We start from the raw sequence: 26051 nt of genomic DNA, 5'->3' as shown, positions 1-26051 counted from the left end.
CTCAGTTATTTAAAACACAAAAAGAAAAAAAACATCATAGCTGCAGAGCACAAGTTAAGAGTGTCTGATGACAGCCACTCCCCTTGCATTTTGATACTGCAGGGGGCCATGATTTAATAGCCTTATATAGCAAGTAATCTCAGTTGTTTGCGGCATCTTGACTGTAGATGGCATAATATGGAAAGTCTACCTTATGCAGTACCATATTGCCCATGATTTCTTGGTGGGTCAGCTACCAACTTGCAAAGTATGAGAGGAAAAATTTCCCTACTAGATTAGTATTATAAGGACAAGTATGTTAGTGCTTGTGAAGTGGTTCAACTACTGCAATTTAAATGTCTGAATATGCAAGTAACTAAAATAATAATAATACTGGAACACTAGTTTTACAGAGCCAGCATTTTGGGCCAAGTCTGATCTAACAGGGTCACTTCAGGATGAGCAAACTAAAAAGGCTGACACTAAACAGATGACAGACCAGGAGAAGTACATGACACAGAATGTGCTGGGTGTCATGTAAACTGCCACAACACCTGTAACAAAACAGCAACACGGCATGAGTTTACTTTGCTAGATCACCACACTCCATCTGGACCACTGCCCTAAGAAGTAAGGTGGTGTCTGACCTCAAAAACATGGCCTCAGAACTATGCCCAAAACTGCTTACCAAGCAGGAACTAATTACTTTAGTGTCTCATGAAGAGCCAAGCTACGTGCCAAGTACATACACATATCCAGGCTCTGGCACAAACCACACATCACTGGGAGCTGCAATATATGGAAGACTGAAGCACTTTCTGTTGAGCACCCAGGCGGGGCAGACATGTCAGTTCAAAGCAGTTCTAATGAAATCTTAAATTAATAACCTGGTGGAAATGCCTGCTATGGCGAGGTCAACATTGCTCACTGAGGTTGACCTGAGGTTGTCTTAATATTGAAAGTTCATATAATTTAAATAATTACTCCATGGGAGCATTGTAGAGTTTCATCTCAAGGCCTAGAAGGTAAAACTGTCCTAACTAAAACATGTCAGCACTAACATCTCCCAGAAGTCACTAGGATAACATAGTTCACCTAAAAACGTGTCTGTCTACAAATCACACTTGTTCAGCAATCAGCAGGTAGTGGTCATGGGATGGTGTTTCTTCCACTGGAATTAAGGTTTATTTTTTATTTAATTAACAAACCCACCACCATTATTTTCTAACTATAAGTTTATTTTTAAATCGACAACAAAAGTAGTTAGCTGTGGATTTTTTTTTAATACACTAATTTACTAGGCAATGGATTAAAAACCCCTTAGTTTTCTATCACTTAAATTGTGATGGTTTGATATCCAACATATATAATTCTGCTTTTGTAATTTCTAAAATAAATTACATATTGTGGTTTGATCCTGTATCGCTGTGCCTTGAAATAGCTTTAAGAATGTTCATAGTGTACTCATATGGTTGCAATTAACTCTGGGGGTAAGTGGTTGCACAATCAGGGTGTGTTGCTACTGGAAACCATTTTCAGAAACTAAAGTAGCAATCAGATTGTTTAAATCTGAAACTAGAGAATTTGCACACGCATCCAGACCTAGTTATTAAACAGAGTTCAACCCTCTCCCTTCTGGCAGTTCAGAAGCTGCCCCTACCGAGCCATGACACAGTTACCATCTTGTGACAATCAAACGTTGCCTTGGACAGCTATATGAAAACATGCAAGAGATGCTTTTGCTTTTTTTAACATTCACAGAAATTCCTCCCATCATCCTGCATGGAAACATGATTACAGTGAGAAGGGGAGAGAATGGGCAAGGCAGACTCCCTGGCCTCGGAAAACAACCCGCTCTCCTGGAGCAGCACAAGGTTCAATGGAGAGGAAAGCTGGAGGGAAGCACCTCCTCAGAGGAAGCCCAGCATTAAGCCTGCTCCTCCACATTCACAGTTACAACCTCATTAAGCCATCCCAGCAGGAAGGTCTCCAGAGCATATTCATCTCCATGGTCCTTGAACGATGGTCAAATTAAAATGTCATTTCTGAACAACTTTGTCAAGACATACAGAGAAGGAAAACAGCACACATGCCTAAACGTGTTACATTCACTTAAAGACTTGCTCCTTTTGCGCTCTTTCTGGAATAGCTCCTTAAACCTCTTCCTGTTGCCACGGCTGATCTGTATAATGTGCTTTCAGAAACTACTTATAAGCTTGCTTGCAATTCTTAAAGGTTGTCATGGCATCATACACAGAGCACATTATATGTTTTTTGCTCAGAGTACCAAATGTGTATATTAACTACAAAAAGGAAAATGTTTTTAATGCCCACTTAATAGCTTTCTGCATTGATGCACAAAGGCAAACCCACCTTTTCTTCTCACTTACCGATTTGGCACTGCTTATTAGCAACCCTGTCAAGACCTTATGAGCCTTAAGGTATCACATTACTACAGTAAAGTGGCTTACACTGTACTTTACACACCTACATTTTCATTGCTGTGCCTCTCTAAGATTTGTTCAGGTCTTAAGACTTACAGCTTAAGAAGCCAGCCACAGCAAATGCCATGACATGAATCAGCAATGTACTGTCCGGTGGTCATAATCTCTACCATGTTACTTCCCTGAACAAATCTTGCAACTTGGAATTGTAAGCCACAGTTTTTGAGCGAGTGGGAGGAATCTGAGCAGACACTGAATTGACTCCAGCCATTAACACTTCTTCTCAAGGGGCACAGGACCTGAGACAGATAAGAATGGAAACTGGGGGACCATGGAAAGTTGGATACTGGCTACTATGCACAGGCTTTGTGCTACTCCACGACTATAAAAAAAAAAGAGACAAAATAGTGCCCTGTGTCATCTTCTAAATGTATCAGCAGGAAACCAGTGGAGTCTGCCTGACGCTGCCACTGCTCAACACTAGCAGTCCATGGCTGTGCCAAGAATCGATCCATGATGGATGAGAGAGTGGTGAGAATGTGAAACTCTCTGGCTATTCTAGACCACAGACCAGCCTGCAGACAGCTGTGCAATCCTACTGCATATTAGAACAGCTCAGCTCCTAAAGCAGCGACAACTTTTGCTAGGAGTCCACACTGTGGCCTGGAATTAGAAAAGTGCCATATCCATCAGAAATATTCTTTGTCCCACTGCTGTATTTCAGGGAGGTATCCTTAGAGCCAACATTCATTTCTGACGTTCAATACTCTCCCCAAAAACTAGCAGGGTGAAAGAGGGAGTGAGGAACATTGGAACAAATTTGAAACTGAAGCGGAGGTCTCTTTACTGAATGATACGTTCAGCAACATTAGCATGCAGACAGCAGAGAAGGAAACTGCTGGCTCTAGGACAAGCAAGGAGGCTGAGAACTCAAGAACAGAAATAGTTACTTCCTTGATCTCAGATGAAGACTAAAAAACTCCTCTCCTAGGTCTGGCTAAATTATCTGAGCAGCAGATAGAAGCCAAGCGACTCCAGCGCCCAGCGAAAGGGGAATGCCAGGATGCCACGCTGATAGCTCATGTGCCAGGTTAAAGCACAACTGACTTGCTAGCTTGAGGCAGGAAAACAGAGACACAGAGCGTCATACTTTCTAAAGTAAACTGGGAATTACTGAGAAGGAAGAGAGGCTTTTGTAGTCTATTACTACATTTAATAACTATCCATTTTAGTGCACCTATTCATAAGAAGCTGGCCCCTTGGGCTAGAGAGGGGAAAAAAAAAAAATCACCTATAAAGTAAGGTTTGTAGAGCAGAAATAAGGCCTGTGTTCTCAGCCAGAGGCCTGGCAAATATGAGTTTCAATATCACCCTTTACCTCAGACCCGGGATTTTATCTAATTATAGTGAAGTCAATTACTGAACCTCCATGTGTTCAGCAAGTCTGGATATTTATTTGATGTCAGCTGAAGCATTATGTGTGGGGCTTATCGAGGACAGAAAGGGACTGAAAGGACAGAAAATAACAGTGGTCTGATTTAAAGTAAGCTGTTCTGTGAGCACTGTGTTTGTCTAGATGATCTCAAGGTCCTTTTCAGCCTAAGTTAATTAATAGTTCCAGGATGGGCATAGCTGCAGATGACTATGCTGAGTAACTGGCATTACTACTGGAACAAAGCCATACATTTCTCATTGACCTACCCTACTAAAGGCACTAGGGAAGATCCAGATTTACTCTCTTTTCTGCTACAAGCAAGAAGTTGCAAAAAGAGCTGGCTAGAATTTGTCATCTGAGGTCATGCTTAGAAATGCCCAGCCATGTTAACAAGTTTCATCTGCTACAAACCCTAAGGAAAAACACCCAGACATTCATTTAGTTAACTTATACATGACATATAAAATGTTATGTCAAAGCAACTCTGAAATGCAAGCATTTTACCTAAGAGTAAATTTTCAAGGCTAGACTAAGGGTCTGGATTCTCTATAGGTGTCCAAAAAAGGCCTGTCCTGTTTAGCCACAAAAAGGGTAAACTATGCGGAGATTATTAAAAGTAATGGGTATTTATTTTGTGTGCACCAAGTCCTTCTTGCCACTGAAAGAAATTTTAAAGTTAATAACTATGACATAGGTTAAGTAATTTCCACTTGCTCTCATGTTTTGCTACAGTTAGGTCATTGAAAAATGACACAAACTGGTAACCAACAAAACCCAAACATTAAGGATTACTCAGCAAATCTTTCTCTCAATCTTAACTTGCCTCCATGCGAGCTTTGTAAAAATCCACATCATGAAGTTTCTCTTTGCACCGAACAAGTTCCATCTCAAGTCTCTCCACACGGTTTGCCCTCTCTCTGAGAGAGTCAAGCTCATCTCTGTATGCTCGTGCAGAGCGAGCGTCTGAGGCCAGGTGGATATTCTGTGAGAAGTGAGGAATAAGCAGGGAGAAAAATTTTAGTTAATACTTGAAAATATGTTCTTTATACTTTATTTACTTACTTGTTTTAAGCATAGGCAAACAGCATTTCCCTGGTTCAGGAGTAAGAGAATGCTCCTAACTGACAGTAGAGCCTGACAGTGTTCAAGAAGAGACTGGACAACGCCCTCAGACACACGGTATGAACTGCAGGGTTGTCATGTGCAGGGACAGGAGTTGGACTCGATGATCCTGGTGGGTCCCTTCCAACTCAGGACATTCTATGACCTATGACTAACTAGCCAGTAAATTCTCTACAAGACAGAGAGGTTATTCAGCCTGTTGGGACCCTGACATTTCTAACGCCTGGTGCTGCATAAGCTTCAGGCATCACTAGGCTATTTGCAAACAGATGAGACTGCTCTCACCAGTTCAGTGGCAAGTGTAGCATTGCTATGCCATAGCCATAACCATCAAACAGCTTGCTGGAGTAACTTCATTTCTTCATTAAAAATAGGCATAGTAGTATTTTTAGCCTCACACTGAAAGAGGTTTTTTGAAATACGGAAGATTGTCACAGTAAAACAAGCCCATCTTACCTCTTGTTTTATTTTTTGCAGCTCCAGGGTGAGCTGCTCAACTTCATGTTTAGAATCTACAAGCTGTTCAGACTTCTCTTCCCTGAAAAGGATTAGAAAAATCTTAGTTAGAAATTATATTTTCCTTTTCATGAAACAATATTGACTGTATGGTCACTGCTGGGTATCTGGAAAGGAAGACAAATCTCCTAGCATATTCTGAACATAGAGCCTCTTTGTAATGACAGCTTCATAAAAACAAAAGCTTTTTTCTCATGATACCATACACATATCACAGATCCCGGTTTGTAACTCTACCTTTTTTACTAAGTACCTCTGTTTGTATCTCACTGGTGCTACTGCTGTCATAGCCAGCTTCACTGGCGTCTGTATTTCCCACTAATAATTAAAAAGTGCAGCTACCAGTTGGCATTTTGAAGAGAGGGAGAGATGAGACACAAAAAGAAAAATGGAAGTAGCCATCTACTCTGTGTTTAAAGACCACTTAAGAAAGAAGAAGGAATATCCATACTATAATAGCTTCTTACTGCTATGAATAAAAAAATCTGAAAGTTGTGATTTTGAGAGCTCCCATGAAGGCCAGTGTACTGAAGCCAACAGGCAACCACATTTTCAGGATGCACAAGACTTAATATACCAGTCTTTCTAGATGCACTAATCACTGGTGACTCACAGCTCCTGCCGGATTCTTCTCAATTTAGCCTTCGTGTCTGCCAGCTCCACTGCAAGGTGCTGCTTGTCTTCATTAGAAAGTGGGTTGGCTGGGTTTGGTGAAGAATCTGGACTTGGAGCTTTCAGAGGACTTGGTGGTTGCTGAGACTGGAGATAATCTCTCTCTTGAGTGAGATCTACAATGACCTGGAAATACAGAGAAGTATAGAGTGTCAAGAATAAATAGTATAATTATATGTTGGTTTTCAAGTATCTAAAAATTATTTACAAATGTAGAAAATTATTAGCCTGGCGTTATACAGAATTCAAATGATAGCCAGGACGGAGGGTTACACAGAGGAGGAAAGGAATTTCCACTATGCTCAGACTGCTAGAATATTCCCCTTTCAATGCTCAAAATAAGCAGTCTGTTTTGCTTGGAGAATTCATAAAACCTGTAACAACTAACAGTTTTAACTAACACAATCATGGTCGAAAGCATGACAGAAAATTAACAGGTTAAAGAAGGGGAAAAGACTCCTCTGGAGTTCTGAAGGGAAAGGAATTATTGAGTTAGCAACAGATAGGGCAGTCTTCACACAGGAAAAAAAAAACAAACTAGAGAAGACCCTGGAACCCATGATGGTAGATATCAGTGGAGAGACAGGCAAGCAATCACTCAGATGAATGACTGAGCAGACATGCAGAGACAAAAATCTCAAGACAAAGTCACAACATCAAATATTTTGGTCTCTCCACTTCATGGAGACCACTCCACTCCTCTTCACCAATCATTTCACCAGACCTCAGTTTTTACATGAGAATTGATGGAATAGTCAAAATCTTTCTACGGATTTTCAGAGGTACAGCAGAAAGGTACAGAAGAAATAGAAACCCAGTGCACAAACAAGACATAAGAGAAGGAATGGAGCCTGCATCTGCTGCTTCACATGAGCTCTATATGGCAGAGATAAGTCATCATACTTCTGTGCATTCATCTCTCTCATCAATGAGCCTCTTGAGGTGGAAAACCATATTCCTGGAAAGAGATTCTAGTTCTTCTGGGGCCATATCTGGGAGCTCCAGCCACTGCAAGTCAAAGACATTTTCCTGGTTGTGAGTCACCTAGGAACAGCAACAAAAAAAAAAAAAAATAAATTCTTTCCACTGGTTGATTTGTAAATTTGTTTGCTCCATCCCCCAGGATGTTCTACTGATGAGCTAAAAAACATATCACATCTCGCCAAAACCAGGTTGTAAATAACAAACACAACTACCTCTAACTGTAACATTACCCAGCAACTTCTGGCATTTATATTTTTTAAAAATTATTAAGGCTGATTTTTAAAAGTGATTAGATACGTATTACGATCAATACCACTTGTGCTTGCATATTAGAAGTATGCAAGTATCTTACCGCAAGCACTGAGGTCACCCCAGGGATTTGAAGGGACTGACTCCACACTGAGCAGTTAAGCTGGTGTCTCACTGAGAGGAAGCCCTGCTTTCAATGAACTTGCAATTTGCAGCTGATAGAGCTGGGAGGAGCTGCCTTTAGCAGAAGGGTCTCTGGTCACTGCTTGCAGTGTGGCTTTCAACTCCTACCTTACCCAAACTGAACTCCTCTGAATCTTTTAACACAAAAGTCAGGCAAGTCTCTCAAGCTCAGTTAAAGACCGTTCCTGCTTTTCTCATAACCATGTGCTCAGTTAATCATGATTTTTTTTTTTTTTTAAGCAGAACTATTTTTTTTTAAGTGTTAAGAAAAAAGTTCCTGCCTTAGACTTCCACTATTGTTCCCGAAATCTGAGCGTACCAGCCTTGCTACACCTGTACCCACTGATACCCGGCCAAAGCCGGTGCCTCTTCCCAGTGAGGGTCACCCAGCAGTGGTGGTTTCCACATGGCTCTCCTTTGGGTCCTCAAAGCAAGCTGGCTCCTAATACCTACTACATGTACTTCTTCCTTTTACAGAAATCTTAGAAGTTCATCTTTGGGTCAAACTCATATTTAAAAATGTTGTATACCCAATTTCATCTCTAGAGCACACTTTTCAAGATTGTCTGAGCTCAAAGGCCACTGTCCAAGCAAGCCCATGGGGAGCTTATGCCTCACCTACAGCAGGACCTAGGGACTAAGTGCCTACAGCACTGCTGCAAGGGCACTGCAGCTCCTAGGCCATATATACTTTTTGGAACCATTACACGTGTATCCTTACTACAATTCCTTCTACACAGCCTATAACTGGCAAGCAAGGCATTCACCACTGCATCTCTTGAAATCACCACTGAGCCAAGTAATGTTCCCAGCACTGACCTTTTTCACGTCATAATATCATTGCAATAATATATTCGAGCTTTTTTTTGTAGTCCATTAGGAAATTTCAAGCACTAACATTTTATAGCAAAAAAAATGTTGTCAATTCAAGGAAGGAAGAGATAAAAAATAAAACCAGACAATACTGAGAGTCCCACCTCCTGAATGTGTGACACAATGGCAGCTTGGGTTTCAATATCCAGTTGTTTTATTCTTTCAATAAACTCTTCTTTTCTTTCACACTGTTAAAAGAAAACATACCCTGAAACAGTGCTACTTATCCTAAAACTTACTGCACCATTTTTTATTTAAATAATTAAAAATCTCCACATTGCTAATGACAAAACGTTCAAGATCTACACTTCGTCACACTAGAAGGTATAACACTTCAATGCTCCATGTGGAGCATGAATTAAATGATGCATTAAATTATTTCAACTTTTTACAGTCAGGAGAATTAAGGCTAAGCTAAATGGCTGGTTTTGCTCTTTAAAAACAAGTTCAACACACAGTGAGATCAAGAGGTAGAGCAACAGCCAGAGGAAATCACCACAGCTTCATTAATGGAGCTGCACAAATGTAAACATATACTTAGGTTGCATCATTTAACCTGTCTGCTTTGCTGTTTGCATTTTGCTTGGTTTTGGCAATGAAGAGAGATGCATCACTTTAGCTGCTATTCACACCAATGCATAATGTTGCTTGTTGGACTAAATCAACATGTGCTTTAGATAAAAAATGGGGCTGTAAAACATTCTAGATAAAAATGAGTGACATTTCAGACAAACTGATTTTAGTAAATCTTTTACTTAAGGCTTTAAAAGAGGCAGACATCTGCTATCTGTATACCTGTGTTTGTACACTAACTTTATTGCCTTCTTGTAACAACTGTGCATCACAGAGAAGCATTATTAAAAGCTTTTTTAAAACTCATTTACAGTGTTCTTTTGGGGCCTGGTTCCAAATCTCAACTATTTCTTTCACTGGGAAGAACCTCAAACCCATAAATGGGGACCAAGGATGCAGAGCAGCTTGCCAAGTCAGACCCTTATTCTTTGTGCTGCAATGCAATGCTGAGACAGTTCAGAGCAGCCATATGAAGACAGCTTTACCCTGACATAATCGACTTGACATAGCTGAGCAGGGAAGTGTCCTAAGGCACGACAAAAACACCAGACAGACCTACAAACAAGGTCAATTATAAGCAAAGGCTGGCCTGCAACCCGCCTATTGTTTACCACCACAGAGGGCTGGTGGGCAGAACACTGATTTCTTTATCCGGTAACTGTTGTGCATTTCTGGGGAGTTTCCCATATACATTGCCTGTCTATTTATTTTAACAAATGCCACATAAAAATCCCCACATGAATATACAAAGTATCTATTCATTTTGGATTTTCTACACGTAATATTCAACCAAACGATTATGTAAATAAAATCAGGATTCATCAAATGATGTTTAGCCTGTTAGCTTATCTATTTGTTTGGCATTAATATTTACTGTTAAAACTCCTGTGTATTTTAAAACAGTAAGAAAATAAACCAACTCAATCTTGATATCAAGAACACTGTTCAAAGCTTCTCTCTTCCCACTTTGTTATCAAAGCGGACTACTTCTAAGAGTACATAGCCTATGGCTGATTAAGCATTGGCAACAAATTGAGGCTACTGCTTCCTTTCCTTGAGCTGTCTTTCCCTCTGCATTTCTTTCATTTACCTATTGTGTCTCTTCTCACAATTTTAGCTCACAAGCTGTCTTGAGATGGAGATTTGTTCCTTTAGCACTGATCTTTGGGTGGATTTTCTCAGTCCAGAAAAAGCAACCAACTAACAACAAAAACACCCCCCAAAAACCCCACAACACATTAAAAAAATATATTATTTTTCAAGCTTTTAAAGAATGTTCACCTGCACAGCACATCCCAGAACCAACAGCAGCAGCTTCTTAATTTCATCCATACTTTTACCTAGAGAGCAAAGAAGGGAATCAGTACATATGTACAACATAAATTAAGTACTTGCAAGTGATCCTCTCCAAAATATCCTCCTGAAAAGAGAAATAAGACCATTGAACAAGTGCCTGGACAATATATATACACCCATTATAATGTTACCATACTTTCCATATAATAATACAGTTGTTATGTATTAAACACCCAAATCCATCAAGACTAACTCGATGTGCTATCCTCATTGACATTTTCTGAGGCTTTTCTGGTCAATGCAGAAAAACAACAACAAAATCCTTTAAATGGTGCAGCACATATGCCCAATGCTTGTCGCTTGTGTTGTGATTAACAAAGGTGGGAAAGACACATTAAACCACCACCCAAATCAACAAGAAAAAAATAAAATCAAACCAAACCAAAAAACAGCAACCAAAGCCAGACAAACAGAAACCAAAGCAAAGGAGGGTTACTCTCAAAGAGAGAACTTGTCCTAAATTCTCTGTCTGTAAAATAGTTGCCACGCAGACTTCCCAAAGCTGAATGCCATTCTGCACGCAGAAATTCCCTCCAAGAGATGTGTTAGCAACTAAGTTCTGCCCCTGTTCTACATCAAAGCCTGTTCACGCTTTGAAGCGCAAACCCCATGTGCTAAGAACGGCATAAAACAGAAGGTGCAGGTAACCATACGCTCGGGGAGGAGGCACGGGCAGGTTGTTACTGCAGGGGATCCTGCTGCGACCAACAGCCCTGCTCGCCACCTCCCAAGGTCTGGAGAGAGAAACCTGCACGGGGGAACTGGTGTGGCCTTCAGCCAACTCCACGTCTTGTTTCAACAAAATTAACGTGGGTATTGCTGGGTGGTAAAGACAATTACATCTATCAAAGACAAAGGGAGATGGAAGGCAAGGAGCTTCAAAGAGGAAATGAAAAGTCATTATGGAGGTAGGTTCAGGAAAAGCTTCTCCACACTGGGGAAAGAGGAGGAGAGACAGGCCACGTATAGTTTTCTCTCATTCCTGTACACCTGCATGCTTCCCGACACAGCATGTAACTGTGGGATAAACACTTTCATTTTCTACCCTGCCTTACTCAGGTGTTCAATTGCTCCTATCACTAACCAGACAGATAATAATTTCTGAGTGCAACTGTGTTCCTCCACCAACACCATGCCCTCGCGAGGCGGTGCTGGCAGAAAGCGAGAGGCATGTGCAGGACCTGAGGCCGGGAACCTGGAGTTAAACTGACTCATCAGTTCAGCCGCCACAGCCCCACAGATGCACAAAGACACACTGACCTAAATTACCACGAGGTTATGTCCACTCCGAGAGCCCTGCAAGGCAGTGTGGCCACGTGCAGGCAGCTTAGGAAATAATTTGTTTTCTGATCTCCTGATTTTAAGGCACACAAATGCTGTAAACAAGTTTTTAAATGTACCTTACTTGTTAAACAACTTTTCAACAACTTTTAGGAATATTGATCTTTAAAGTGTTTCAAGAACGCCCTACAGAAATTACCAGTACACTGTACTAGAATTCTCAATATTCAAGTCTCACATTATTAATCATTAAGATTTTGCAAGCAGGAATTCTTGTCTTACGCAGAGACAGACATATCTAAAATGTGCTAGTTCATGCTTCACCCTGTAAATACAATATTGTTCTTTTCCCTGCAGAGTATGAAAAACTGTTTCTGAAAGACTTACAATCTTTCTTACTCTTCTCCCCCATCTAGTATACACAGCTTGCCCTTTTCTGAAAAATTACAATTTAATATATGAATAGCATTTAAGTCTGTGAAAGTCTGATTGTTCTGGATGATTCTGAACAACACAGCCCTAAATGTACACAGGGTCTCCAAAAAAAAAAAAATTCCAACCCTGAGCAACAAATACAAGAAAAGATTTAGTACTTCATGAACCGTTCCTTTGAGGGTACTATTTATTCTAGCCCAAGGAGATACTTGGTTTAGCCAGAAGACATTTTTTCATGAACCTGAGTTCTCATTAGAATTGCAGCATTGGGTTTCGTTCTGCATCAGCTTCAGAGCAGACATAGGCCAGGCATTAAATGCAGAGCATGTCTGTGGGACATGAGGGCAAGTTGCTAAGTTCTGGAAAGCAAGTGACTCGAGTGTATGTCACTCATTCTCCCAGACTTAGTCACGGCAGAACATCTTCTCCATGAGAGGCCGAAGGTGTAGCCACCAGGCTGCTTGCTCCAGTCACACCAGCCAAGTGCTCTTAACGCTTGTATGCTCTGGACACCTCCATCTATTGATAATAAATTCCAATCTGTGCACTATGGCATCACAGCTGACAGCGAGCCTAGGGGCTTGAGATCACTAAAATTAGGAAACTTCACAGTTACTTTCCAACAGCAAGAGCACCTATACCATTCTAAATACAGGAGAACTACTTAACCCACTCAGACCACACTTGACTTCTCTGCACTAAAGGCAGGATGCTTTGCTGCTCTCTCCAATAGACAACAGACGGGCATCAGTGATGCTGCATGACCCTGTGAGGTGAAACACCTTCAGCTATTACTGCAGAATAACTTAGCAAGGTCAATCCTGTTCTCCCACCAAGGGTTGATCTTGCCTAGAATTACCAGTGCGAGACCTTGTCTCCACTCAGGAAAAGAAGCTGAGGAAGACATGGCAATCCCCTTTGGCAGGGAAGGCCAGGCCAGAGTTTGTAGAAAAGAGCGCAAACTTATAGTCTCATCATTACCTCAAGTCTTTTAAGTTTGCTACTGTTTTAAAGATAACATTTGGCAGTCTGTTCTTCCCACTGGCAACTTTCACAGAAAACTCAGCTGTCAGGATTTTTCCAAGATTTCCTTTTTAATAAATTATTTTACACTTGCAGACATGCTACGCACGTCATGAAAATAAGATTGTACCACCCACTAGAAGCACTTTTAAGGTTGAAAGGCCTACTTAGCAGATGTACTCTACCAGCCACACAAGTGTTTCAGAAGACCGTGAGTGCCCGTTTTAGAGAGTTACACTTCTCTCAATTCCTTGGGCTTTCATTCACAAGTTGTCTCCTATGGGGTGGAGACAGTTTGTTGGCATTAAAGCACTCCAAGATCATTCAAGTAGCATTTTAAAGCCTCATAGAATAACATTATTCACACAAGATATTTAGAAGAAATAGGGTATGAGTATGTAAAAACCTCTCTACCAATCTAAAGTGCTTTAGAGACAGTTTTCAGTTAAACCTTGGAATGAGCCAGGAAGGAATTAATGACTCCTCTCCCCTTTCATCTCTCTCACAGGAGAGCTGAGATAACACACACTTAAGTGGAGTGCCCAAGGTTACTACGTGAATCAGAAGCACATCCAGGATTATTACACAGCACAGCAGCCAAGTTCTACACTCAGGACAGTTCCTTTATTCTGTAATGCATGTTGAACAAAAGCAAGTGATCTTTATCCCCAATTCAATCATGCCTCCTGAACAGTGAATGACTCTGCAATGTTTACCAAAAGGTTTGATTTGTGCTAATTTAATAAGGTGATAGAGTTCCTTGTGCACTGCATAAGCAGGAATGTGCAGGCTTCCCTTGCTGGCTCACTGGAATACACGAGTCCTTCCTAGACAGCTGGGAAGAAAGTCTGCTGGGTCCACTCAGGCTTATTAGCTGACCTCACCGAGACAGTGTCCTCCTATGACCTAGGGTGCAAATGCTTAGGTCTGGGGCAGCTCCTAGCAGACAGGTCCCCACAAGCTGAAATGAAGGGACAGGATTCAAACTAGCACTTAATCAGAAAGGTGACAATTAAGAAAAAACACCCCTCTTTTCTTTTATATCTTTTTGAAAATTCCAGGGCAGCTGCTCTCAGGCCACATGTTTGTGCCTGCAAGGGAAGCAGCCACCTGGGGGGTTTGCAGAAAGACCATCTGCTCCCAGCCATGGGAGAGGGCCAGTGGCTTTTCTGGAAAATAAAGGGAAGGAAAGCCCCAACACCACCTGTGCGTCCTGGGAGCCTCCCTGTGCCAGAGCCCGGAGACCCCTCTGCACTCCCAGGGGATGGAGGGTGGGAAACAGATGGCAGGACTCAGGGAGAAGGCGGGCAGAGGGATTAGGCAACATAACAACAACAACAAAAAGGAGGATCAGGGTACAGAGAATACAGACAATGAAAAAAAATGAGAAGGGAGTAGGAAAGATGTCAGAAAACGGAAACGAGGGATGCCAAGCACAGGAAATCTCAAACTTGCGCTGCTTCTTTCTGCACATTTTTACCTCAATGCTCCTCCAGCAGAGGAGAGGGAGTGCCTGGAGTGCTACACACAGCAGCTGGTGGATGTGCCAAGAAGGTGGAAGGGGCGAAACACAAAGTGCCATTTTCCCCAACTGTAGCAAAATCCTGAGCGAGAAAAGCTTCAATACTAAACTTACACTATTGAGGCAGTGCTTTGTTATTAACTTTATGTTTTATGAAGCTTTGTTTATCCAGATGATTGTGAAACAAAATGAGGAAGGAAACCAGACATGAAAAAATACCCCAGTGAGAGTAGACATCTTTTTTGATTTTAATGAAAAACATTTTCTATAGATACTTATTAGCAGGGACTTTGGGCTCTCATTCACAAACTTAACATGTAATTTCAAAAGGGGATCTAAATAGCAAAGTGTTTTTTTTAAGAGATAGAAATAAGCCTACATCAGGCAAATAAACCCTCATTTCCATTCTTGGTCTGAATAAAGTTAAAATCTCACCTCCTCAAATTAGCTATGATTGTTTTAAAGGATTAATTGCTGACAGTTCCCAAGTACACTCACCAGCTGTGTTAAACTAAGTATGTGTAGAAACTAAGAAACTAAACTTCTCTAAATAGAGGTTCAGGACTAGTATTGTATACTGACATTCCCTGTGTGGGCACATGAGTGAGTGGTCATTTATAAGGCATGCTAAAACCAGAGGTAATTATAAAAGGTGATTACAGTGATGTGTATAGATGATAAATATGCTAGTGATTCTCATATTGAGCACAGGGGGATATTGAGCACAGGGGGATTTGTGGTGCAGTAATGAATTGAAAAAGCTGTTCAGCAAGAAAAAATGGAGGAAGACAAAAACAGACTGGAAAATGAATGGTAGTAGCTGTCTACTGTACAGTGCAGTCAACAGAAAATCCTGTAATGTCAGTTGCATCATTCTGCAAGCTGGACTCCTGAGAAAACTTTTAAACCCTTTAAACTTTCAAGTTTCAGCTCCCTACATTCTAGAAAACAGTCAAAGCCTTCGTTTTCTTACAAATATTTTTGCAACTTTTATGCCCATGACCAAATGAACTGAAGTAGGCAAGACTGTCATGGCCTGGAACAAAACAATTTAGAAGACATGAAAGTAAGTAAAGTCCCTAAACCCAGAAGACATGTGCCATCTCCTATGCAAAAGCCCAAGAGCTACATGTTTTTAGTAGTGGCAGCTCTGTTTTTCCAATAGTCTCATGTTCAAAACAGAGCTGCAGAAGCCCTCAATAGTCCCAGCTACTGAGTGCTAAATGTTCTTGCTATATATCAAGAACAGCATTCTCAGCTTTAGAGCTGTTCAGTTTATAATTTAAATACATGTAACACCACTTTTGGCTAAGTGTTAGAGAAGAAAAAGTAAAATTTGCAGATAGCACTGGTGAACAGACAGCTCAAAAAACATGCATAGCAAAACATCATATGGGCTTGTTACAAGAAATAATCACTAAAATTGTTACAGGGTGAATCATTGACTGATCTAACAGCTCTCTGGTCTTGGACATGTAGAGTCAATACAGTCACCAGGAGCCTTCCCAGCTCAAACAGTACAAACACTGCACGTGTTCCAGGAATGTGATTGGGGGATCAATTTTTCTTCCTCATTCACCTAACTTATCTACAGGACAGGGAAGGCAAAACTGGGATTTCATCACTGCCTCTCCGATACAGCCCAGCCCTGCAGACTGGTCTCCAGCTCCGGCTGCTCCCCAAATTGCCCAGCACTGTCTCCACAGATGTTCTCTCCAGGACTCTCCTCCTTCCCTTTCAGTATCTGTCCTGGATCACTGACACAGAGAAAGAGGTTTCTCCTCTACCATTTTTGTCACTTTTAAACACTTCCCTCAAATAACCATCTCTAGTATTTCTGCTCCCCATACTGCTGTCACTCCCAGCCTCCTCGCATCTCTGTCAGCTTTTCCTGGGGTTCTCTACAACCATGCCAGAAGCTCGTCTTCCCGTGCTGATGACTGCTTTGTCCTAGCACCTCTATTCAATCTGCAGCCTTCCTTTCGCGCTCTCACTGACAGACAGAATCTCTCATTTCACTTGTTTTTCCCCTCCCATGTGTCTCTGCCTTCCTCTCGCTCATCTCTGCAAGACACGCAGTAACAGAAACATCCACCTGACTGTCACCTGGTCATCGCTCACCCATGTTGCTCACCACAGCCTAGTCCTTCATCCAGCTTTCTGTACTGGTTTTACTAACTTCTCCTCAGCCTTCTCCTTCCTATTCCTTCTTTGCAAGCTTCCCACCAGCCCTCAGCCAGGTTCCTCTTCCTGAAGGAAGTTCTAGTTCACCATTTCTCTAACTGTTTCTTCAGCACATCTTACCAGTGGTTGTCTACCTAAGGATAAGATTAAGATGACCTTCTCCTGAAATCCTGTCCCTCAGACACTCTCTTGAATACATTCTTTGGAGCAAATACATCTCAAGTCTTCCTTTGTTCACCACCTTCCTCTGTAGTGTCTGAGCTGGGACCGATTCTCAAAACCATTATACAATATGGCTAAGCAAGAATGTCATTTTTATACACGCATACTCCACAAATTTTAGACATCCAGAAGTTGCATTTTTGCATTCTTTATTCTTTCTTCCCATATTCTGAATAACGCCGATGACAAGTCAGCAATGGATAAGATAAATTTTAAAAGACCACATCAAAAAAAACCCCGAACAAAACCAAAACACCCCATTTAAAACGATGTCAGAAAGTGAAGCAAAATTTCTGGTTGCAATTAAAGGAGCTGGAACACAGGAAACACATGGCTGACCAGTACCTTTCCTACAAGAGACACATCAGGTACTTTCTTCAAAGAAAGAAAGATCTAAGGTGCTGACAAAAAACAGGTCAGTGATGGGAAATTATAGCTAAATACGGAACAGCTTTCAAGTGTGCAGCTTCCCCAGGAACCAGCTCTACAGTTACTGCATTAGGAGCCTCCTGCCAGCTGTCACTCAGAAATGGCCATGACAAGAAGCCAGTCAGCCTTTTCCATTGACACCCAGCCAGCAGAGACACTTGCCTCGTTGGCCCAGACACGTCTATTCACTTATTCTCTAGCATTCTTAACACCAGCAGCCCAGGCTCTGCCCACTGCCCGATGACTGAGAAAGGCAACAGCTCCTGTACTTCTATTTTCTCCTTTACCCATAACAGTAGCCTGTACAGGAGAACTAAGACTGGCATTGCAGACTTTAATCTGCTTGCTGAAGAAGTAGATGGCATACCCTCAGTTTGATTTTACTGTAAAAGTGCCAAGACTATGAGTTTCACTGATACGACACCTGTAAGTTAATATTCTTTTCTGATATAAACCCTTTTTTGTACATACACACACTACTGCTGCTAAGAGCAGCAAAATAAAAGCTTCTACCAAGCTTTCTGCCGTTTGTTCTGGACATGTGCATTACCATGTCATTCCTCATCACTGCTGACAGGCTTCAACCAGCTTTCCTTCTTTAATAAAAATAAATACATTGCCCTTGGCACTGACATGGGGCTAAGGCAGAGATAGTATGGCCTTTAAAAAAAAAAAAAATGAAAACCACAGGAACAAAACTTTTCATTTCAGAAGTGTTGTTCTAAGGAGAAGTCAACTTTGTTTTTATGCTAAACAGCTTCATTTTGTCTCAAAGACATTGGACTCTGGACAGAAGCTCATTGGCTTCCAGGTCACTTTTGATGTAATACCTCATGTGACAGATGTCCTTGCCTAGACAACATGGCCAGACAGATGTTTTTCTCCTTGTCCATTCTCTTCCTCACTTTTTCCAACTTATCATATATGTATTTTTCTCTCCATCCTCACATATTTTTTTTCCTCAAACTTCATTTGCAACAGTTCCTCCACACTTTAGGGCAATTTTGCAAGACTTTTCTGGTGTGTATATATTGCCACAAATGAACAGAATATTGTACAGGCACGCAGGACAGAAAATGGGGAGGAGAAACAATTCTATGGCAGAGTGTTTCCTGAGTCGCAGCAAGGAGTGAAGAGACATGACTCTCAAGCAAACAGTTGCTGCTCTAGCTTTGGCAAGAATTTACTATCACATATGTATGTGTATGATGCGCAAACACACATATCAGATATGATATTTGTATGTAATGGTATGCAAATATAAGCATTACAAACTAGATGCATTAAACTGTGAGACTCAGAGGTACTCAACTATTTGTAGTCTGGCTACAAATATGAATAGTTTGTTTGAAAGCATGTTTGTTATTTAAGACGACTTTAAAAATTACAAATTTTATTTTGCATTTCAGAGGGGTGGGAGTGGAGGGGAAGAACCCAACAAACTACTCACCAGAAAGAGGATCTTTGCCAATCATCAAAACATTTGGTAAATTCATTACAATCAGCTGCTGGAGGACCTCCTAAACAAAAGAGAACAACAGGCAAAGTTCAGTGTGAAGGAATTCCAATCAATCACACCACAAAGAATACAGAGGTCCATTGATTACAAAGCTTTTAAGGTACTGGTAGGTCAGAGGTCACAAAAGGAAGCCCCATTTGAGAGAGAAATCACTATTTGAAGATGGCATCAGGTTGCACAGCTAACATACACTAATTGCCTCTTTTAACAAGGGCTAATATAGAACTTAAAGGGTCCCATGGCACTAATCGGGATAAATGCGTGGCCGTGCCAGGCACACCCATCAGTCATGCCTTTACCCCAGGCATGACCTGTATTCATTTGATGTTCAAACAGCTGCTGTCATGTTCCAGGGCGTACAAATGCAGTGGGTTCATCAAAGGTACCTAAGCCATTCTCTGACGTTTGAGTAATTCAAATAATTGGTCAAATTATTTTGTGGGTCTGAGATTTTAATGATGGGCTGAGGAAGTGGCTGTGGGGCAAAGCTACCGAACAGACATTCTGCACTGCTCAGAGAAACAGTAGTTAAAGTTCTGGATTTGTCTGCATTGTTTTTAATGGGGAGTAAAACAGATTTAAGTATGTCATGAATCTTCTTTAAAGGTCATTTTATTTTGGGGCACATAAGGGAAAGGAGGCTGCTTGACCATCACCTGGTCAGGTTCAATATTTAAATGTCGGCTGCCTGAAGCTACACTGAAATGGCAGAATGGGCTTAAGGGACAGAAAAGGCTACAAGCCCTGAGGCAGGCAAAACACTCAAAGGTGGACAAATAAATACACTGGAAAGGGGACTCTGCATGGTAATATGTTCAGCCATGCAGGCCAGTAACACACAGAGCACAGGAGTACAGTTGTTAGCTTCAACCTGCAGTTACCAGCACTCACTTTTGATGATCTGAAAAAAATCCCATTTTGCAGGCAAGTATTTATTTAATGTAAAAAGCCTAGGTGGAAAATGGTCGTGTGATTAAAGCACTGCACTGGTATTCAGGAAACAAAGGTTCACATATACAACCCCACCAAATGTTTGGCAGGTGCGTTTTTCCCCTCCCCGCCCCGGCTTGTCTCCATTTCCCAGTCTACCTCTAGGCCACCGGCATTGATACCCACAGAGCATTCGAGTCAGGGGAAAAAGTCCTGTCCCAGCACAGAAACATTTCCTGAAACAATCACCCATTCACCCAAACACTTCCCCTCCAAGCTACCCCATTGTTATCTCTCTGCTTTCAAAGTCACTATAGGAGAAAAATTAAGCCTGATTGAAAGCGGAAATACTTCAGTGAGCCTACAGCGTTTGATAAGTAATCAGAGTGGATATTTTAAAAAAAAAAAACAAACCTGCATAACACATTTCCCTTTTTTCTCTCATCCATACCCAAAACATACTCCTCAGCAGTCTCTCTTTTGAACAAAGTAGAAATCTCTCAGTGTCACAGTTGATGGGGTTTTCGGTGCTGCTAAGAAGGCTCTACAGGCCTTTATGCAACGTGAAGTTTGGTTAATGTGAACCAAGCATTCACTGAGTCATTAGCCAAAAGTGTTTTATAGTTTGTGCATTTAAGACATTTTAAAAAAAGTTTGTTTGCTTCTGTTACCAAAACAGGTGCAAACCCTATTTGGCCTTAACAGCAAGTGGTTGGACTACAATATCTGCTATGACAATACAGAGTGGCACGGAAGGCTTTAAACAAAACAAAAATCAGAATTTGCATATGCCAAAGTATTGAGCTTTAACCAGCAATTTCCATGGCAAAAAGAGAGAATTTTGTTCTCAGTCATCCAGCGTGTGGAGCGCCACTGAGGCAGGAACGCATAAGGAATTTGCGTTGTCTTTGTGTAATCATCAGATCGCTAGCTATTTAACTGGCAGACACAAAAGACATTACAGCTAAACTCATGCTGTTAACATTCCCATGAGCTCCTTCTGAAAAATTATTCGAGTATACCATCCAACATAACCACCATTGAACACCCTCGCAGCTGTTTGAACTTAGTATTTTCTGGCAAGAACCTGACAGTCACTGAATACAAGTAGAAACAGCGCCGAGTCTGCGAAGAGTGATTTCTTAATTCAGAGTGAAAGATTCAAATTGTTGCAGGAGGCGATACTTTGACCCGTTTATTTTTAAAATAAATTATTTAAACAGATAGCTATTGTTCTAAACGCCTTCACCTTCAGATTAGTGCTGATGATAATACCTAGCCCTCACACAGCGCAGCTCGACAGCAGATCTCAACACTTTATAAAGGAAGGTCAATGTCATCGCCCTCCTCTTTTAAGATAAGGAAAGTGAGTCACAGAAACAAAGTTACTTCACTTTAACAAACTATCCTCCGTTAGCAGATGTACCAATGAACCATCCACTCACAGAACTACAAGTGTGAGATAAAATGTGTTAACTGAAAGCTCTTACACTGACACTGATGAATTTAGCTCAGATTTTGCCTGGGCTAAAACCACAGAAAGTTGGTAAGACTCAGCTGGCACCCAATGCCTGACTGGGATAATGTGACTGTAGCTCAGGTCCATTGCTTAAAGTCCCACATCTGGAAATACAACCCAAGTCCCTTCCCCTAACAGCAAATCAGGAATTCTTCCATTTCTATCCACTTATCAATATTTTCTTGTTTACCTTATCTGAAGAAGCAATAGCACAAGTTGCCAAGCAAAATCATAGAATCACAGAAACATTTCTGTTGGAAGAGACCCTCAGGATCATCGAGTCCAACCATAACCTAACTCTAGCACTAAACCATGTCCCTAAGAACCTCATCTGAACGCCTTTTAAACACCTCCAGGGATGGTGACTCCACCACTTCCCTGGGCAGCCTGTTCCAATGCCTGACAACCCTGTCCGTGAAGAATTTTTTTCCTAATATCCAATCTAAACCTCCCCTGGCACAACCTGAGGCCATTTCCTCTTGTCCTATTACTTGTTACTTGGGAGAAGAGACCAACCCCCTCCATGCTACAACCTCCTTTCAGGTAGTTGTAGACAGTGATCAGGTTTCCCCTCAGCCTCCTTTTCTCCAGGCTAAACAGCCCCAGTTCCCTCAGCTGCTCCTCATCACACTTGTGCTCCAGGCCCCTCACCAGCTCCGTCGCTCTCCTCTGAACTCTCTCTAGTACCTCAGTGTCCTTCTTATGATGAGGGGCCCAAAACTGAACACAGTATTCAAGGTGGGGCCTCATCAGTGCCGAGTACTGTCTGGCCTCTCTGCTCCCCTCACCATCCCACCCCAAAGACCCTGGGGAGTCAAACGTGGGCCTCAGGCAGGGAGCGGTGCTGTCAGAACCTGGGAACCGGCACTGAGGACCAAAGGGCTCCCACAGACCCAACCATCTCGCAGGGCACAGCTACATGGGACACTGGGTTCATCTGGACACACTACAGAAACCCAGCCAACAAAACAAGCGGTAGACAAAATGCAACATGTCTCCACAAGGGCAGCAAGTTATTGTATTGTGATATATAAAAGGATGTCTGAAATCAAACATAGCCGTAGGACAGTGTAGCCAAGGCTGAGATGGCCCCTATGTGTCCTTCTGGCTCAGGTGACCAGTGCGGCCAGGGCAGCACGCCAGGCAGGAGCAGCTGGATAGCAGAGCAGGGTTGCCAACACTTTAAATAACCTGCAAAAACCCGCAGTACTCTGGAGAGCACCTGTACAAGCAAAAAAAAAAAATCTAATTTTTCCTGTGAGAAACCTTTTAATCATTTTTACAGCACAACTAAAACTTGGTTAAAATAGTAAAGGTTACAGCAACAACATATGGTAACAATTTCCTTGATTATTACAACAATTGAGGTCTGAGCTGCCAGCTTTACACCTAGACCATTAACCAACTTGGAGGCCAGCTACTGCAAGTCAGTAATCACCTCCCTTCAGACTATTGTTGGCATTTTTTTGTTTTAGTTGTTGCTAATGAGTTTTCCATAAAAAAGAAAATAATGTTGGTATGGGAAGTGTTATTTAAAAAACAAATTCAAAACAAATCTCCATCAGGCCTGAGTGCAGCATCTGCAGGTGCCTGAAATTCTCCTCTGCCAAAGATGAAGGTATTTTAAGCTTGTAGAGATTTGTCTAAAACCTCAGCTCTTTTGACAGCAGCTATGGTTGCAAGAATGGGTGTTTCTAGTTAGCAGGTCAACACTACTATCTCAAAAAATAAACATCAACAGCCAAGTCTTACTGCAAGTAAGACTACTTGGTCAGCGCCACAAACTCAGTAGATAAAGCCCACAAAGGTTTCTGTGTGCAGAGTTCTGGGACTCTGTACTGGGGAAGGGTTTTCTAAGCAAAGGTCAAACCAGGTGTTCAGTCCTCGATCTCGCTCCCCCTGCTGTGCTTGCCCACAGAGGTGCAGGGCGTGAAGAGGCTGAGACAACCAGCAGATCAGAGCAACAAGAAGGATACTGCCTAAGCCAGAGGTAAGTTTTGCTGAAAGCAGCTAGGCACTCCAGCACTAGTCCCCAAGGATTCAAAACCATTATTAAGTTACTTAGAAATCATGAGGTTAAACATAAATAGATAAATACTGTGTTCTCATTAGCAGCCTTTGTTGCATACTTGCTTCACATTTGCAAGCTCTTTGCAATCACTCTGCTAAGAAAGCAACTTAAAAATAAAAAAAAATTTTAAAAAAAAATCAATTTTCCCCACATCAATTCTAGCAGTCAAGGGCCTTAGGAAAAAAATCAAGATGTATGAGATCCAGAATAAAATTCTGAGCACCAAGTTAAGCACTTAGGCTTATTAAAAGCATGAACAAACATATTCATTCCTTCCATCTAAAAGTTTCTAATTCAGTTCTGGAGTGCTGAGGCACATTTTAGCTACTCTTTTTATCCTTTCAACATGAAACACACCGGATGTTTGCTCTCTGCCTCAGATCATCACAAGAGATGCAGTGGCAGCTCTGACTCTCAAGTCAACATGGTCACATATTAACGTTTTATTTACTTCTAACAGGGTAAGTGGGCCCCTTCTAATTTTGTAGGAACAAAGTCTCCTTGGCCCATACTACACTTCAATATGCATTTTCTTCTTAAAAATACATGTGCAACAGCATGGAATAAAATGGTCTTGAAGTATTATTCTCAGCTGCATTTTTAAGTACCAATGTAAGGGTGCCTATGGCTCTTGCAAAGAATGCATTGCTAGGAAAGGAGTAGGTAACATTGTCCTTTCCATGGCTGAGAGACTGGGAAAATACAAGCTCTACACAAAAAACCCCTTTCCCCTGCAGTACAGCACAGCATTAAGGTACAGTAACAACTAGCCTCTCATGCAGAATTAAATTAACCTCTGCCTGAATCCTAAACAAGAAATGAGTACTAAATAAATTATGTAAGAAGAGCGGCAGTCTACTGGCCATTGTAATTCAATGCTCAAGCCAAGCAATTCCATTTAAGTATATTGCCTGGCTATAATATGCTAATTGTCCAGCTGACTGGAAGCCAAATGGTGCTTTCCTACTTAAAATGCCCATGAGGAAAAACCATCACCAGCTTTATTTATACCAGCAAGAGCAAACACTGCCTAGCCAGGGAATCTGGCTTACATTTCAGCTGCAACTCAGGCCAATGCAGCAGGGAAGTTCAGCAGAGTCCTCTCTGTGCAGCACGGCCAACATCTTTCTCCAGTAACCTCAGCATGGATCTGATCTCTCAAACATCCCTGGAGCAGGAAACATTTGGTGAAGGAAATACCCCACGCTCAGATAAGGTCTCAGCAGGGGCCATCTGCAACAGCCCAGAGCCTCCAGCAGCAGGATGGGGTGGAAGCTTTGACCCTACATGTCTTAAGGTCCCTTAGGATGCCACCACAAAAAACAGGCTAGGAGCTGCGTTTCCCAGGCAAGGAGCACTGCAAGTCCAAGGGACAACCGAACTGAAGCTTTTCTAGAATCAGAACTCTAAGGAAGAGTGAACGCTCAGGCTAATGAACAAGTTTTAACATGAAAACACACTTTAAACAGCAAATTGAGACAGAAGGGTTGTTTTTTAAACACTATTTTTCTAGGTTTCCAGTTTTGTTTTAGTATAATAATGAAAACAAGTTATTCTGCAGCCTACAACAAGGAGGTTATGTTTTAAAAGAACAAAACGTCTTCCTTTGTATACATAAAGTACTTTTAAGGCTGTTTTTTATTTCGCTATAATTATCTGAGGAGTTAATGGTGTCAGAGAAATAATTTATAGCAAGATTCTGTAAACAGTATAACAGGGTCCCACAAAAGGTTAGACATGATGAAACAAGTTGTTGCAAGGGAATGTCAAGGAAGTGAAACGCAAACAGATCTTTTGAGATGTTTTCCATGTCCATCTTACCATGCGAGCACACCTGATGACACTATGCATGTGACTCAGTACTCACTGTTTCCCTGTCAACACATTATATATATATGACAAAATACGATTAAGAACTTTGCTCATCTCTGCAACAATTGTATTTGTTATGTGACGGACTAGAGGATTAGCTGTCTTTAAAGGGATTTTTTTTTCTGAAAACCAGCACATTACAAAGCATGCTTCTAAAGACCCTTTAAGTGGAAACCCAAAAGTCACTAAAATAATTGTTGCCTCATCTGCTGAAAATAATCAGTTCTGACAATCGTAGACTGGAATCTCAGTGGGAGGGCATGTGAAGGAATCATACCTAGTCTTAGCCGTGCTCATCCTGTGTGGGGTGCAGATAACCAACCAAATGACAGAAATATACTCAATGTAGAAGTATATCATGTAAGATCAGGTAAAAAAAAAAACAAGTCATACATATACAATTTGGATGTCATATAATAGAGTATCATATTAAAAAACCTAGAAAGGACCCAGACGCAATCATCCACCCAATTCATTGTTATGGCTCTGATTTCGTTATTTGTATTACAGCAGTGCAGAGGTCCCAGCCAGAAGCAAAACCTCATCCGCTGCAAGCTGTACAAATACCTAGCGAGACATCCCTGGAACAAAGAGCTTGCCGTGTACATGGCGAGGCATCAGTAGGCTGATGAAAAAAATAGTAACAAGCAATGGAGGA

The 26051-nt window shown here is 41.5% G+C and overlaps 1 protein-coding gene across 4 annotated transcripts in view; it reads right to left on the bottom strand.

The window, feature by feature from the left end:
* CCDC88C (coiled-coil domain containing 88C) overlaps positions 1-26051 on the bottom strand; it is a 100194-nt gene that overhangs the window by 40226 nt on the left and 33917 nt on the right. For all 4 annotated transcript variants that reach the window (XM_065636260.1, XM_065636262.1, XM_065636261.1 and 1 more), the window contains exons 4-10: positions 18933-19002; positions 10312-10370; positions 8562-8645; positions 7072-7212; positions 6110-6294; positions 5437-5518; positions 4682-4840 (exon numbers count right to left, since the gene is read on the bottom strand). In XM_065636260.1, the coding sequence (XP_065492332.1) occupies positions 4682-4840; positions 5437-5518; positions 6110-6294; positions 7072-7212; positions 8562-8645; positions 10312-10370; positions 18933-19002 (780 nt within the window). The remainder of the gene's footprint in view (positions 1-4681; positions 4841-5436; positions 5519-6109; positions 6295-7071; positions 7213-8561; positions 8646-10311; positions 10371-18932; positions 19003-26051) is intronic.

The sequence above is a fragment of the Caloenas nicobarica genome, chromosome 5, assembly GCF_036013445.1.
Source record: "Caloenas nicobarica isolate bCalNic1 chromosome 5, bCalNic1.hap1, whole genome shotgun sequence".
NCBI classification, from domain to species: domain Eukaryota; kingdom Metazoa; phylum Chordata; class Aves; order Columbiformes; family Columbidae; genus Caloenas; species Caloenas nicobarica.
This window is presented reverse-complemented; position numbering and strand designations above follow the sequence as displayed.